Below are 16,562 nucleotides of genomic sequence, written 5' to 3'. Positions count from 1 at the left end.
AATTTTCTGAGGGTTGTTTTAGAGTACTTTTAGCCAAGTGTACTTCCATAACACAATACAGATACAGCTTTTAAAACTCACCATGGTTGGGGAAAAACTCCTCATTTTCATGTCGTTTATCCATATTCTCGCTACTTCTTTATTAGAAGACTCTTTCTTTACTGTACCATTGCTTACATCAGCTGAGGGGGAGAGTCATTACATTTTAGAATGATTTCTGAATTTCTTTTCCAACAGTTTTTTAAAAACTCAGTAGTTTACCCACTTCACAAATGAAAAAATACCGATCTGCTTATCACTACCTTAAATTAAGCATAAGGATAAAAACATGCAAGGCAATGTGTTATCGTGGAGGTAAGAATTAACCTTAGAAAACAAGTTACCTTAAACGGATATGCGTGTACAGGAAACTTGAAAACTATCAAAAAGACACCTTAATCAGAATATTTGATAGTTTCTTTCAACACAAACACCAAGAGCTAGCATTACTTTGCGACACTTCACTTGGTTCATCAAAAAAACCCACAAAACTTGGTATTATCACCAAGACAGAATCAATCTCACCTAAGTTGATGATACTTGCTTTCAAGGCAAAATAATTCTTTCTTGGAAGGAAAAAAGAAAAAAATTTGGAAATTCTATGTTCCTCCTCTCCTCAAAGATCCGAACAATGAATTTTTTCTTCTTCTATACCAGTGGTTTGCAAACTCTTTTTACACACAGCAAGAGAACTGAATCCTTCAATTTGAGTACTAGGCCAAGGAGAACTTCTTGACTGAGGAGTCTAGAGCCCCGTAACCAGCCTACATCCCTGAAGTGCTCGCTTCAGGTACCTGGGATCCTTGAGACCACAGTGTGACAATCACACCAGGAGCACTCACCGGATCTGATCTATTCTACCAAAAGATAGGGAGTGTTTGGAGGCCTGTCACTTGGGACTCCAAAATAACAAAGTGTTAACAAAATAAGGAGGTCAGCACAGAGATAACGGATTTATCTGTTTAACGTAACTGTGGGAGAGCCAGTGAACAGTTCACAGAGTTACAGAAGCGGACTCAACCCAGAGACCCAAAGAGCTCATGGCTCCAAAAGGCGCAACACCCATAGCTAAGTGAGGGAGGAACATGCAAAATCTTGCTCTTTGCAGTTTCATACTTTTATTGTTCTTCCCCTTTAGTAAAAAGATGATCCTCTGCTACAACACAAAAGTATGCTTATCTTCGGCATTCACTTACATGTTTCTTTTTCAGCCCTGGTCTAGTCTGACGGTTTCTCAGGCTTCCACACAAAGATGGCCTTGATTTGTACTCTTTTGTCTTTTTAAAACTACTCCACTGGATGTGGTAGATGTTACTGTACTTACTAAGTATTACTGGATCAGCTCCAAACCTATCCTGTTTTGTTTTGCTTTCTGAACTTCCCTCACAATAACACAGTCTTCTTTACATTATGAGGACATGTGCTCTGAGGGGTAGAATGCTCAGAAAGCCACTCAAAAAAGCAGCAGTATTTCCTCAAACCCAAAAACTTTTAATGAAAGTTGCTTCCAAAACTGATCACCCCACCCCACCCCACCCCTAAGTCTCCCAAGAGCCATCCCAGATGCTGCCCTGCACCCCAGCCAGGTCAGGGCCACGGTCCTGCTCTCCATGGCAGAAAATAAAAGTCTGTCCTAAGGCAGTTAAAATTATTTTTCAGTTGGCATCTAGCTGCCAGGCTGCAGTTAGTTCAGGACAATGACCTTGAGTAAACTATAACCATAAAGCCACAATGGTATGGACTCAAAGAAAACATTAAATAATTTGATATTTTTAATTGCATCTCTCACTGGAGACAAAGTTAGTTCTACATCGCACTACAAACACTTTTTGACCACTGCTTTCGAACGCCCCAGCCTTCTTCTTTATAAACATAAGCACAACTTCCAAGCAGTCAATTCTGTCCCTAAATTATATATTGGTCTATATCAGGTATTAGAACTTATTTATTTCCCACAATTAGAAATACAAATACCTTTTTCCTTTGGAAAAAGGAACTGTACAATACCTATCACCTCATTCCAAAACCCTAATAAAATGCTATTTATGTGCCAGTATAAATCATCAGGAACCTCCATTCTATCTCCTTAATCCAAACATACAATAATCCCAAAGAAATCTACTTTAAAAAAAGGCACCAATTCCTATGCTAAAACTATACAATAGTGGTCAGCTCAGACTATGACTGAGGTCAGTTACCGTTTCCAACAGTGCCTGCCATGGTACTGTTACATAAAAGGCACTCAAATAGGGGCGCCTGGGTGGCTCAGTCGGTTAAGCGGCCGACTTCGGCTCAGGTCATGATCTTGCAGTTCGTGAGTTCGAGCCCCGCGTCGGGCTCTGTGCTGACAACTCAGCCTGGAGCCTGTTTCAGATTCTGTGTCTCCCTCTCTCTCTCTCTCTCTGACCCTCCCCCATTCATGCTCTGTCTCTGTCTGTCTCAAAGATAAATAAACGTTAAAAAAAAAAAAATTAAAAAAAAATAATTAAAAAAAAAGGCACTCAAATATATTTCAGCAGAATGTAGAGGGAAGGAAAGAATATCCCTCTTTAGAGTTCACATTTTTCAGTTTCTAAAACTATACTACTAAAATACGACATTGCTAAAATTTTTAAAAACACCAATTAATTCTATTTTACCCTTAAAAATTACCTCAATACACTAAACACGAAGCTTCCTCTGAACGTTCCACTTAAAACTGTAACCTCTTCCTGCCCTGTACCCCATTTTCTATTTCTTTCCACAGAGCTTGTCCGTATCAGACGTACTGTATAACTTATTTTATTGTCTGCATCTCTCCACTAGGATGCAAGCTCCACGAGAGCAGAGATTCCAACAGTTTTTCTCCCAGCCATAGCCTCAAAACCCCAGAACAGTACTTGGCATATAGAAGGCACTCAATAAATATTCGTTGAATAAATGAGCAACAACAAACTCCAAAGAAAAACTACAAAATCTATATTCTTTTTTTTTTTTTTTTTTTAATTTTTTTTTTCAACGTTTATTTATTTTTGGGACAGAGAGAGACAGAGCATGAACGGGGGAGGGGCAGAGAGAGAGGGAGACACAGAATCGGAAACAGGCTCCAGGCTCTGAGCCATCAGCCCAGAGCCCGACGCGGGGCTCGAACTCACGGGCCGCGAGATCGTGACCTGGCTGAAGTCGGACGCTTAACCGACTGCGCCACCCAGGCGCCCCAAAATCTATATTCTTTATGCATAAATGAACTTTTTAAAAATGTAATCAAACCACTGTGGAACTTTTTCCCATTAAACCCTATCCTTAAGGTACTATGGATTAGCTAGTGGTGATGGTTTAACAACTGTGAATATACTATAATCTACTCAACCGTATACTTCAAAAAGGTAAAATTTATCGTATGCACATTATATTTCAATAAAACTGTTTTTTTAGAAAGTTATCATATGGGTGCTCATTCTTCAAAAAAAAATGCAGTAAATTATTTTATAATGAAAACATATGTATTTTAAAAGGGAATTTACTAAATACACAACTATCCATAAGCAATGAAGCCAGTGACAGGCAAAATCATAAAGCTGTAAAAGTCACAGTAAAGCAGTAAAGTATCAGTTTAACGCCAGTTACCTCACGCATGGTCCAAGGACCACCAGCAATAACACCTCCAAAAAGCTTGTTAGAAAAATGCAGAATCTTGGGCCCCACCCAGACCTACTGAATCTGATTCTGGCTGTGAACAAGATCACATAAAGTTTGAGAAGCACAGATTTAAAGGACCAAGAAAGTGTTAACCAGTTATTCCCAGTATATAAAACCAGTATCTCATGGTGTTAATGATTGTAGCCACCTGGAAATTTCATATTTTACTTCAAGATAAATGCTAAGGCTTCTAAATTTCTTCTTCCTTTGTACTGTATAAATACTGTAATTGTACTGTACAGAGTCATGCAGACATCTCCTTTCTGCCCAGTTCTTTTAAGACCCAAGCAAACCCTTAAAAACACACTGACCTATCTTACCTCAGGGAGACAGGTGACACCATAGAAAATAGAAAGACTTACTAGCTGCTGTTGCAACTGGCTGAGCAATATTAGCTGGTGGCTTCAGTTTCATGAGTTCGTTCAGACTATTATTTTTTAGTAGATCCTTCAGCTGAACCTGGTCTTTTGAGGGTGCAGAGGTCATGGCATTTCGTACTGCTGGTGCTGAGACTGAAGGGCGTGTGTTTGCAGTAGTCTGGATAAACTTTGTTAATGTGATGGTCTGCCTATTCGTTGTTACAGGCGGTGTTTTAGTCATTACAATTGTAGATCCCAAGGTCGGAAGCTGATTTATTTGATTCAGCACAAATGTTGTAGTAGATGGAGGCTGTTGCTATAAAAGAAAACCATAACACATCAGAACACTGAGAAGTACTTTACTCTCTAACACAGCCTAGATCCACACACATGGAAGGCCATTTAAAAATCTAAAACTAGGGGCTCAGTCAGTTGAGTGTCTGACTCTTGATTTCGGCTCAGGTCATGATCCCAGAGTCATGGGATCGAGCCCGGTGTCTGCATGGAACCTGCTTGAGATTCTCTTTCTCCCTCTACCCCCTCCCCTTGCTCACTCCCTCTCTAAAATTAAAAAAAAAAAAAAAAAAAAAAAAAATGGGGGGCACCTGAGTGGCTCACTCAGTTAAGCATCCAACACCTGGTTTGCTTCAGGTCATGATCTCATGGTTTGTGGATTCAAGCCGTGCACTGGGCTCTGTGAACGTGCTTGGGATTCTCGCTCTGTGTCCCTTCCCTGCTCCCATGCGTGCACATGTATGGGCTCTCTCGCTCTCTCAAAATAAATAAACATTTAAAAGTTAATAATAAAAAAATAAAATTTAAAACTGACTTTCCTACCAAACTATTGGTGCTGTATTTTTAATTAAATATGCCTAACTATAAACTACCAAGTTAAAACACACCATTTTGAGGGGGAAAAAAAAGGTATAGTAGTAGTGTGACATTTTCTGTAACTGTCAGGGGCAGCATGCATAAAGTAGGACTATCCCAAGCAAGCTGTGATGTATTGCAACCCTATATATACAAGGGCTAGGAAGAGAAAGTATTTCTAATCCCAGCACTGCCTCAACTAGGTCAATAACCTTAAGCAAATCACTTCACCCCTGGAGGCCCAGGCTCTCTGAAGTCCATTTTCCATTTCTAACATTCTGTGATTCTTATACAATGTTTTGTTTGCTATCATACAGACTATACCAACATTTAGAACTTAAAAGAGAAAACTACCAAGCAGCATTTTTTTTTTTGAAGATTTTACTTTTAAGTAATCTCTGCACCCAATGTGTGACTTGATCTCATGACCCCGAGGATCAAGAGTCCCATGCTCTATTGACTGAGCCAGCCAGGCAACCCCAAGCAACATTTTAAATACCTATCTTGCATGAATGATCCAGGGAATCCACCAATATCATCAATATCAAACATTGGTGATAATACAGGTACTACCTTTGAGCCTAAGAAAAACCATATAGCATTTTATTTTTTATAGTTGGGGGTGGGGAGGGGACATTAGAAGCTGGAGAAAAATGCAGGAAAAAAAAGTCAAAGATTTGAGAATGATAAAATATCTGTGATCTTAAACGACTGAAGTACAACTGAGTATTTTTATAAATTTCAGTCTATTTCTACTTCCTTCCCTCTTCAAAGTATTTGGTATTTTTCCATGACTCCTATAATAAGAATTTTGTAGGCTGCCACTTATCCCCCCTTTTTTAAAGCAGGGAACTCTTTTAAAGATTTAAGTAATCTCTGCACACAATATGGGGATCAAACTCACAACCCTCACATGCTCTTCCAACTGAGCCAACCAGGTGTCCCACCACTTACCACTTTCAAATAAAACCCTCAACAATAATTTATCATAATTATCAAATTTTTAACTAGGATGTCCTTTACACCACTAGGCTTAAGTTCATAAATGCTACGTTTACGGTAAACTTTGTATTTAAAGCACAATTATGATCACATAATGGACAAAAGCTGAAATAAACAAGGAAAAATTAAGTGCAGTGGGTTAATGTGTAGTTCACAAATTTTATATCATTTACAATGAGTAAATTCAAAAAATTTTCTGTTTTGTCCTAATTGTCTTTTGATCAACATAGCTACCAGAAGAATGAAAGCATTATTTTAGCAAGTAGGATGTGAGAGTAGCATATTGGAAAGCAGCAAAAAGCAGAACTAGTAAGATAAAAATGACTTCATCTTATAGGTTATTTTCTGACTATGATCCTAAACCATTTTAGTAACAATGTCAAATGTAAATCGTTCTTACCCTAACATTTAACAGTGCTGGAGTAGGTACTGTCTCTTGTTCTGGTTTAACAGGAACTGCTGCTTCAGTCTCCAAACCCAATTCTAACGCACTAAGTGGCACTGACTGGAGAGAAAATAACATCAGAGAAAGAAATAAAATATGATGGGAGTGAACTGTTTTAAGAACCAAAGATGTATTCATTTTATTAAAACAGCAAAAACAAAAAAGTTTTACCCTCAAAAAAATATGATACCAAGTATAAAGTAATAATCTTTCCAAGTACAACATCTTCACAAAATTATGCTAACACCAGAATCTTATTTTAACTTTCAGAGAAAGTATATAGTGAAACCTCAGAAGGTCCCCAAGAAGTACAAAGACAACTAGTAAGGAAATTAACAACCCTCCCACAAGAGCTCTAAATAATACGTCTCTCTTATATAAATATATATGTATATCAGAGCAGAAAATGTCTTAATTTTTCACTGCAAAAATGTCCCTCTCATGAATGAAGACTAATAACATAAAAATAACATGCACATGCATATTTAAAAATATGTCTTGGGGCGCCTGGGTGTCTCAGTCAGTTGAGTGTCCAACTTGGGCTCAGGTTATGATCTCATGGCTCAGTTAGCAGGTTTGATCCCTGCATCAGGCTCCCAGAACCCACTTAGGATCCTCTGTCTCCCTCTCTCTCTGCCCCTCCCTAACCCACTTACACACGTGCGCTCTCTCAAAAATAAACATTAAAAAATTTTTTTTAATGTATCTTAATACCTATTTCTGTAAGGAGAAATGAAATTTAAGCAATCTACTCTTTACAGAGGCTTTGGAAAACTCTTACCTGCTGAACTGGAGGAGTAGGTGTTGGAGTTGCAAGCCCTGCATCTCCACCATCAATATCAAAGAGGTCATTCGGACTAATTCCACTCTCACTCAAAGCAGCAAGCAGTAAATCTTGCCCTGGCTCCACCATCTTTAGAACAAAAGATTTAATGTTAACATAAAAAACTTAAAATGACAATTAACTCTCTTCTAAATATAAACGAACATTTTCTACTAGATCCATTCACTTGATATTTACGAAGAACCTGTTACATATCAAGTAAGAACGACTAACGAGAAATAGTCTCTGATTCCAAAAAATTCACAAGATGGAAAGGACAGAGAAATATGTAAAACACAGCAAGAGTATTTGTGTACAAAATGTGGTGGGAACACAAAAGCAATGTTAAACTTGGCCTGGGGAGAGAGGGGACAAAGACGACCGGGAACTACTGAATCTCAAGGAAGAAATCACCAGGTGGGGAAGCATCTTCTGCACAGTGCATTAAAATTTATGGAGGCATGAAAGACATTAGTACTTTAAGAACAACGTTTATGAGTAATTTACCATTGGTACGGAAGCTCAGAACAGAAATCCAAGGCTCAGACAGGTGATGACGAGAGATGAGGAAAATGTCACCCACAACCTTCTATACAATGCTAGAGAGTTCACTTAATCCCGTGGGTGGTGGGGGTCACTGAAGAGTTATCAGATAGAAGACTGCAGAACACAGATTTGTGACAGGTTACTCCACAGAAGTATGGAAACAAACTGAGAATGGGTAGAATAAGACCAGAAGCAGAGAGACATTTTAGGAAACCACTACACACACCAAGAGAGAGATGATGTGCTATAATAACAGAGTGTGGAAAGAAGGGGGGATGGATTCCAAGATATTTAGGAAGGACAATCCATAAGGCTAAGTTTATACAGAAGCTCTTAAGATCAAAGAAAATATGAAATACACAAAAAGCATGAATTGATGGACGATTAGAGATAAGCCAACACAAAGTGAAAAAATAAGCATTGAGCCCAGGAGACCCAAAAAGGAGTTATATGGTTTAGTAGGGGAAAATGAAGCAAGCAAATACATTTCAGGTTTGGGTTTTCCAACTGTACTCTAAGGAACCAGTGTACTTTGATCCAATGTATCAAAGTAATTTAGCACCAAAACAGATTTTTATCCATTTTGTAGAGGGGAAAAAACAACTTCCTCAATTTTTAACTTTTGTCATTATCTGAAATAACCAATTTACATATATAAACACGGAAAAAAAAATGACTGTACTTGTTTTTCTCAAAACACTAATTTCATGTTACATAAATATACTAATTTTCAGCTAGTTCATTTGTTCTCAGGCTGTGTGACAGAATTTAATGCCAGTGTTTTCATTATGTCCTACTAAAAGAAAGGTGTTAGTCACTATGACCATGACTTCCAATGTGCAGAAATACTGTTTCAAATGAAAGCAAGATACTTAACAGAGAAATCCTCTACTAGGTAGGCCTATGTCACAGGAGCCTAAGTATCAATTAGAAAGAAGTTCTAACAGAAACATGAATGAGTTTAAGATAGAAACCACAGATACCCAGAAATGAAACTAAGGGCAGACTGTTTAAAGAGGGTCTTAAACAGCCCCAAGGAAGAGGAGATAAGCCGAATGAGATTCCCCCAAAATTTTTCAGAAAAAGGAAAAGAAGTCTTTGGAATACATTTTGAGCAGGAAGAAGGACAGAAAGGAAATTGACAACTAAGTATCTTTTACAAAGCTCACAGTGTTAGGCTCTTCATGTACACTATGAGCCCACAACAACCCCGAAAAAGGTAGGTATTATAATTTCAGAGATGAAACTGAGGCGCAGAAAGCTTATATTACCTACACATACCCAGATCTAGATTGTTCAAACTCCCAAAGCCCATGCATTCTCTTTCCAATGAATAGATCAAGAAGTCAATGTTGCTAACCTAAGAAGTTTCAATACTTAACTTTGGAATAAATGCCAGTTTGAGATTAAAATCAGAAGGAAGACAGATCATTGCACGGCAGGATGGAAACGGTATGAAGGGAACGAACAGAGACAAATAGGAGAAATGTCCCAAAGAAGATGTAAAATAAATAGCTGACCATATTTTACAAACTAATCCTAGTAATGTAGTACAAACATGTACTGAGAGCTAAGCCAATACTTTAGAAACATTTTCAGGGGCGCTCGTGTGGCTCAGCCAGTTAAGTATCTGACTCTTGGTTTCGACTGAGGTCACGATCTCACGGTTCGTGGGTTCAAGCCCCACATCCAGCTCTATGCTGATGACACAGAACCTACTTGAGATTCTCTCTCCTTCACTCTGTACCTACCCTGCTCACTCGAAGTAAATAAACATTTAAAAATAAAAAATAAATAAAAACACTTTCAATCCACAAAATACTTCACTAAGACCAGTGACCTGGGGGAATGTGTGGTGGTCCTGGTCTGCTTGCTATGACTAATCCTGACCTAGATTGATTGATAAAACTCCAGAAACTATCAAAATGTCATCTTTTTAAAGTCAATATTAGAAATAATGATTTACTTACATTTGAAATAAAAATACATTGTTTTGGGGCGCCTGGGTGGCTCAGTCGGTTAAGCGTCCGACTTCGGCCAGGTCACGATCTCGCGGTCCGTGAGTTCCAGCCCCGCGTCAGGCTCTGGGCTGATGGCTCAGAGCCTGGAGCCTGTTTCCGATTCTGTGTCTCCCTCTCTCTCTGCCCCTCCCCCATTCATGCTCTGTCTCTCTCTGTCTCAAAAATAAATAAAACATTAAAAACAAAAAAAAACAAAAAAAAAACATTGTTTTGAACCAGTGACACCTAAACTACAGACCAAAGAACGCTTGGGAGGCCAAGGGATCCATTAATCCACTAGAGGCACACCAAGCCCTACCTAATTATACTAAAAAATATAAAAACATCATTAATGATGGGGCGCCTGGGTGGCGCAGTCGGTTAAGCGTCTGACTTCAGCCAGGTCACGATCTCGCGGTCCGTGAGTTCGAGCCCCGCGTCGGGCTCTGGGCTGATGGCTCAGAGACTGGAGCCTGTTTCTGATTCTGTGTCTCCCTCTCTCTCTGCCCCTCCCCCGTTCATGCTCTCTCTCTGTCCCAAAAATAAATAAACGTTGAAAAAAAAAAAATTAAAAAAAAAAACATCATTAATGAAAAAAAATCATTGAAAAGCATTACTAAATTCATGAGAGGTTTTTGAAACATATTTTCTGAACAGTGAGAATTGAAAGTACAAAAATATTATCAGGGAAGGGAAAAATTTGGGAAAAACTTGGTATTTTTACAAGAAATAACAGCACAGTTATAAATAACACTCAATGACCTACTGAAAATTCATTCACAGGAATAACAATTCGAGACCTCTAACCTCAGTAGTGACTTAGTAACGACAATGACTTTTACAAGCTGTTAATGAAGGAGATTTTAGATTTATATACATCTTATACACAAAATCTAGGGATCCTTTTTTTTTTTTTTTTTTTAATGTTTATTTTTGAAAGAGAGACAGAGCATGATGGGGAAGGGGCACTCAGAATCCGAAGACACAGAATCCGAAGCAGGCTCCAGGCTCTGAGCTGTCAGCACAGAGCCTGATGCGGGGCTCGAACCCACAAGCCATGAGATCATGACCTGAGCCCAAGTAGGACACCCAACTGACTGAGCCACCCAGGCGCCCCTAGGGATCCTTTCTTAGTCAACTGGGCACAAATTCTTTACTTGCACTTTTTTGCAGTGAAAAAGGGGGAAAGGGATATGGAGGAACACCTAATGCCATTCTCTAATGCCATTAGGCAATACTCTTAATATTTAATTTTCCTATTCTGAAACTATTACAGACTCACAGAATTTCAGTGTTCAGGCGAAGAGAGCTCTTAAAAAGGTTATATTATTCAATGTTCTCCTCACCTTACGAGTAAGATTTATTGAGAGGAAAAACAACAATTTTACTTTGAACCCTTTAAATACAATATAAATGCAAATACTGTTAGATATAAAAGAACTGTGTTACAGTGTATCTAACAAAGGATTTCGTAGACCTTAGGTGAAGTTTAACATGTAGCAATGTTTAAACAAACCCCAAAATTGCTAACCTCAGAGTGACTCTCTCTGAAACAATGAACAAAAGGTTCCATTTCTATCATAAATAAACACATTCAAAAATACCACCTATTTGAAAATAGTACACCTATGAAAGCATCTACGATAAATAAGAAACAAGGACACAGTAGTAGAAATGAAGAGCCATCCTTGGCAAGAAGAGAATCCTGAGAAACAACAGCCAATCAGAAGAATGCAAGGGTACAGTTCCCACTGAGAATACCAACACTGAAACCTATCAACCAGGACAAGATTGCTCTTGTTGAGACCTAAAGCAGATCTTTATAGCTCTGGGCAGATACAAGGGGTCTATCTGTAGCAGTGGCAAGTGTGCAGACAATGGGGTCAAACAATATCTGGGTTCAAATCCTGGCCACATCATCCACTAGTAGTATAATACGGTCAAATACTAACTTATGTGATCAAGTAATAACTTGTTTCCTCAAATGGGAATAAAAACAGAACCTATTTTACAGGATTGCTGTTGCATAAATGTTACATTACTAGCTATTAAATATCATTTGGATAAATATTAGTATCACGTCAAAAATACAGGTTTTCTTCCACATCACTGATCCAACGCTTTATTCCCTAAAATACAACTTTACTTGTGGGCAATCTATTCAATAACTTCCACATTAGTTCTATAAAATACGAGTTCCTTTTTACCTGTAAGTGTCAGATATTCAATTTGTCCAGCTAATCAGTTAGGTTGCCTAGAGGAGACTAGTAGACCTCTTTATGTAAAGCAAATATCTTTCTTTGCCTGAACTAATAACAAACAGGACTTTTTCTCCTTAACAATGCTAAGTATGTCTGCCTTTTAACTCCGCTTCAACTTTGCTTTTACAAAGCCCACACGTAACGAATGACATTTAGTTTAAGAAGTTGAAAGATAATGATCCACTCAGAATTTAGCTAACATAATCTATGAACAAGGTATTTATTGTCTACTGAATGCAATTCCTTAATTAAGAACATCAGGAGAGGGGCGCCTGGGTGGCTCCGTTGGTTAAATGTCCAACTCTTGGTTTCAGCTCAGGTCATGATCTCACGTTTTGTGAGTTCAAAGCCCCACATCAGGCTCTGCGCTGACAGTGGGGAGCCTTGCTTGGGATTCTCTCTCTCTCTCTCTCTCTCTCTCTCTATCCCTTTCATGCATGCATACTCTCTCGCTCTCTCTTCCTCTCTCAAAATAAATAAATGAAACAACAACAAAAAAAACATCACGAGATATAAAAGATAATATAAAAAATTCATTAACAAGGATTTTCATTACCTTGAGGAATATAATTTGTATTTTTTAATAGCTATTTTTTTTTAATTTTTTTTTCAACGTTTTTTATTTAATTTTGGGAGAGAGACAGAGCATGAACGGGGAGGGGCAGAGAGAGAGGGAGACACAGAATCGGAAACAGGCTCCAGGCTCCGAGCCATCAGCCCAGAGCCTGACGCGGGGCTCGAACTCACGGACCGCGAGATCGTGACCTGGCTGAAGTCGGACGCTTAACCGACTGCGCCACCCAGACGCCCCTTTAATAGCTATTTTTCAAGGGAGCAATTGCTCACTGAAGTTTGCCTCTTCCTGCTCTCACTACAAAACTTATAGGAAGAATGGATTCACAAAGGAATGTGCAGATAACAAAATTTCAAATATGCTTTACGAAAAAACACATGAAAGAATGGAGGGGGTGGGACAACTTTCTTGATTACCACCATCAAATCCAGATAGTTAGACACCTTGAGATTTACTACAGTGTTGATTTTTTTTCTCTTTTAACCCTCCAGATAACCCGTGAATAAATATTACCTGTTATCCCTTTGTCACAGATAAAAACTGAGCCTTAGAGAGATGAACTGTAACAAGGTAACAACAAAGCAAGCATGGAGCAGAATTAGAAACCTAGGAGCTCTGACCCCACATCCCTCCAGGATACTGTACTCTTAACCCTACAACATATCTTCCAATCTGCTGGTCACACCACAGTGAGTTGTCAAGTCAATTCAGTGTATCATGATCAGCATTCTTAAATATTTCAATACAGAACAGAAAACTAGCGCAGAGTGCGTAGAGAGGATAAACATTTCGCGACATGACTTTTTCAGTTCCGTGTGTGCGTATATACTAGATCACAACGTAAAACATGTCATTATGTTTACACAACGTAAAAATACCACGGGATGCAGTAAAAAGGTTTCAAAATCACTACTCTGTACTATACACTGCCTCCCAAGAATTAAATAATAAGCAAGTTAACTTGATGGGTTTTGTACTGTACTCATAAAACCAGAGTTCCTGCTCTTCAAGAGCCTATCTTTCCATCTACACAAAATTTCAGTGGTATCCCAAGACTGTCCTAATAAGTTCAACGACATCAAAGTCAATCTTCAGCATTAAAAAAAAAAAAAAAAAAAAAAGACAACTGCAAAAACTTTAGGATCCTATCATTTTGGTAACGACTTAGCTATTTCATGTGAAAGCAGTTCTTCTCAGAAAGTATCTTTACACTAATTTTAGGCAGACAAAGCACGGGAACTGAGAGACTCATGAAGTCAGGGTACCTGCAAGACCAGATCTCAGATCCAAGCGTTCAGGACCTTCACAGGAGGCAAGTCTCAAATCAAAGCTCAATTTAGAAACTAAGAAACGCAGAAATGTATCTGCAGCCAGAGTCTTTGAGATGAATCATTTTAAAAAGCATGAAAGAATCTCCACACTGTCCGTTTTTAAGCAGTATGTAATTTCAGCAAAGCCCTTAAGTAAAACTGCCAGACACTTAACAGCATTCAATGAATGAATGAATGGGACTGTCAGCCACCAACTAAGCCTCCCCTTCTAATACTTACCCACAAGCTAGAGTAAAATTCACTTAAAATTCTATAGACAACTGTGTGTAATTAAGTTAGCCTGGGGGACAAAAGAGCAGAACCCAAAAGAATATAGATGTTTTTCCAGATAAAGGAAATTTTGGAAGCAGCTTCTTTAAACACGAAAATGAAACGTTCCCTTGCTCTCAAAATCACGGTCCCATGCAAGGCACTCAAGCCAAACTCTGCATTTTGTCCTAGAAATTCTATACAAACTGTCTTTGGGGCAATGATCCTGGCTTTCCCCGCAGCTTACGGAAAAAAAATCACTTGATTGCCCTAAATATACCGGGGGAAAGGAATCCCTTCGCACTGTTAGCTGGTTCGTGTCTCCGAGTCTATCTGCTCTAGGGCAACTCCGGATTTGACAGCTTTCTAGACCTCCCTGGCCGACTCTGTACAAGCCCTACTTCGTCCCTAATCATGGCTGTCTAGAAAAAAAAATACAAACAAACAACCATTTAACCCAACATAAACTGCTAATAATCAACTCTCAAAGGTCAAAGGGGACCCAGCTTTTAACCTTCCCTCAGCAACACGTGTTTAGTACAAACTTCCGGGTGCGGTTACAATTGGCTGCGCAATTCAATGGATAAAAACGTTGCTTTATTTGACTCTCATTTTCTTGGCCCTTCTTTCCCCACGTTTCTCGACCAGCGACTCCCCAAAACAAAAGCTTCCTACAGTAAACGGAGCCCGCACATAAAAAGGGCTTCTCTGTGCGAGGATCAAGTTAGTGGTCCGCAAACATTAACCAAACAGCAGCACAAAGCCGGGGTGGAAAGGGGAGGAGCTGGATGCCAGGGTCAGGAAAGAAACAATCACAAGGGTTCGGGCACATCCAAATCTCCTCAGCGGTTAAACCGATCCCAAACCACTTCAGGGAAACCACCAGCAAGCACTGGTTTGGGGAACTTTAGATGCTCGTTACGCCAAGCACTCTTAGAGTAAGCAAATCCGCAACCGCCTTTCTCTGCATAGATGCTTAGGGTCTGGGAGGCGAGCGAGCTTGAGACAAAATTAACCTGATCGCTCGGTGAGGCTTGAAGGTGGCCCCCACGTGTCCCACGTACCGCTTCGACACCCTGAGAGCGAGGTAATCAGAAAACTGCAGGTGTGGGGTCCAGATTTGGGGCGCTCCCATCGCCTCCCGCACTCGTCGCAAGCCGGGGGCAATCCTCCGACAGGAGGACTTTTGAAGGATTGCGGAGCTCACTTTCCTGCGGGTCCGGGACCTCGCAGTCCTCGAGTGGAGCGGGGAAAGCAAGGGGGGCGACCCAAGTAGAGTCGGAGCCGGAGTCCGCAGACCTTGCCTCCCCGCCCAAACTGGGTGCCTCCGGCCCGGGACAGCGGGGCCCCCGGGGCCCGAGAGCCCCACGCGCAGCGACCGCAGGGCCCGGCGCTGACGGGCGGAGGAAGCGAGTGCGGCGGGGCTGCTGCTGGGACCGTGCCCCCGAGAACCCTGGGGCGCGCAGCTGAGGGGGCGAAGAGGGGCGAGGGAGGCCCCAAGCCGGGGTGAGGTGGCTGCCCCCCCCCCCAGCCCGGCCCCACACGGCCCCCTGAGGAGGGTGGGAGTGGGAGGCTGGCTGTCCGGGAGGGGGAGTGTGGAAGCAGAAGAGAGCTAAGAAAAGGACTTACTTTCCCCGCGGGATCCGACGCCGGAACAGCTTCTCCCGGGTGGCGAGAGCTTGAAGAACTAGAGGCGACTGGAGCGGAGGCGGCGGTGGCGGCGGCAGCAGCGGCGTCCGGCTCTGCCTACCTCCCCGCCGCCATCTTGACGCCCCTCCCCCCGACCCCCCCGCCCCGCCGGAGGGGAGGGGGTGGGGCGACGGATGAGGCGCCGCGCGCACGCAGCGCGCGCCGCGCGCCCCACGTGACTTCCTCCCTTCCCCCCCCACCCGCTCCCCAGCGCCCCCCTCCGCCCCGCCTCCCTCCTAGGTGAAGGAAGATGATTTCCCCCCCCCATCTTGACCGCCCCCTGCCTTCGCTGCCAAGCACGGACTCCGCCGGCCCCAGCCGACCCGGTACCAGTGGTTGGATCCAAGAGAATTCCGGAACCCAAACGGTCCTTTACCGCGTCTCCGGGGTGGGCGAGGGGTGAGGGGGCCGGGTTTCCGAGAAGGGGGAGGGGGGAAGGCGAAGGCCTCTTGGAAGAGTCACGTGTCTACTGCTTCCGCCGGCGCTCAAACACCTCGCGAGAATTCCGTTCCCCCTCCCTTTCTGCCCCGCGGGCCGTCGGGAGGAAGGTCCGCACTCTGGTTTTGCCACGAGGAGGTCAGCCGGTGGGCCGGGCGCATGCGTCCCACACCTGCTTTCAAAAGTCGGGCTAGGAGGGGCCCGAAGCTATTTTCAAAACCTTTTGGTGTGTGGCTTCGGCCCAGGAAGTTACCTAGT

The 16,562-nt window shown here is 41.5% G+C and overlaps 1 protein-coding gene across 5 annotated transcripts in view; it reads right to left on the bottom strand.

Annotated features, from left to right (window-relative positions):
- SBNO1 (strawberry notch homolog 1) overlaps window positions 1-16,044 on the bottom strand; it is a 59,870-nt gene extending 43,826 nt beyond the window's left edge. The window contains exons 1-5 of one of the 5 annotated variants that reach the window (XM_045459427.1): window positions 15,807-16,044; window positions 7,175-7,306; window positions 6,349-6,453; window positions 4,080-4,392; window positions 82-182 (exon numbers count right to left, since the gene is read on the bottom strand). In XM_045459427.1, the coding sequence (XP_045315383.1) occupies window positions 82-182; window positions 4,080-4,392; window positions 6,349-6,453; window positions 7,175-7,306 (651 nt within the window). In that variant the 5' untranslated portion in view covers window positions 15,807-16,044. Of the gene's footprint in view, window positions 1-81; window positions 183-4,079; window positions 4,393-5,445; window positions 5,528-6,348; window positions 6,457-7,174; window positions 7,307-15,806 lie in introns of those variants that run through there. The other 4 variants (XM_045459426.1, XM_045459428.1, XM_045459429.1 and 1 more) reach the window with 4 other exon arrangements.
- Between the last annotated feature and the right edge of the window lie 518 nt (window positions 16,045-16,562).

This window comes from Leopardus geoffroyi, chromosome D3 (assembly GCF_018350155.1).
Source record: "Leopardus geoffroyi isolate Oge1 chromosome D3, O.geoffroyi_Oge1_pat1.0, whole genome shotgun sequence".
Lineage (NCBI taxonomy): Eukaryota > Metazoa > Chordata > Mammalia > Carnivora > Felidae > Leopardus > Leopardus geoffroyi.
The sequence above is the reverse complement of the archived record's forward strand: the minus strand, read 5'-3'. Positions and strand labels throughout refer to the sequence as shown.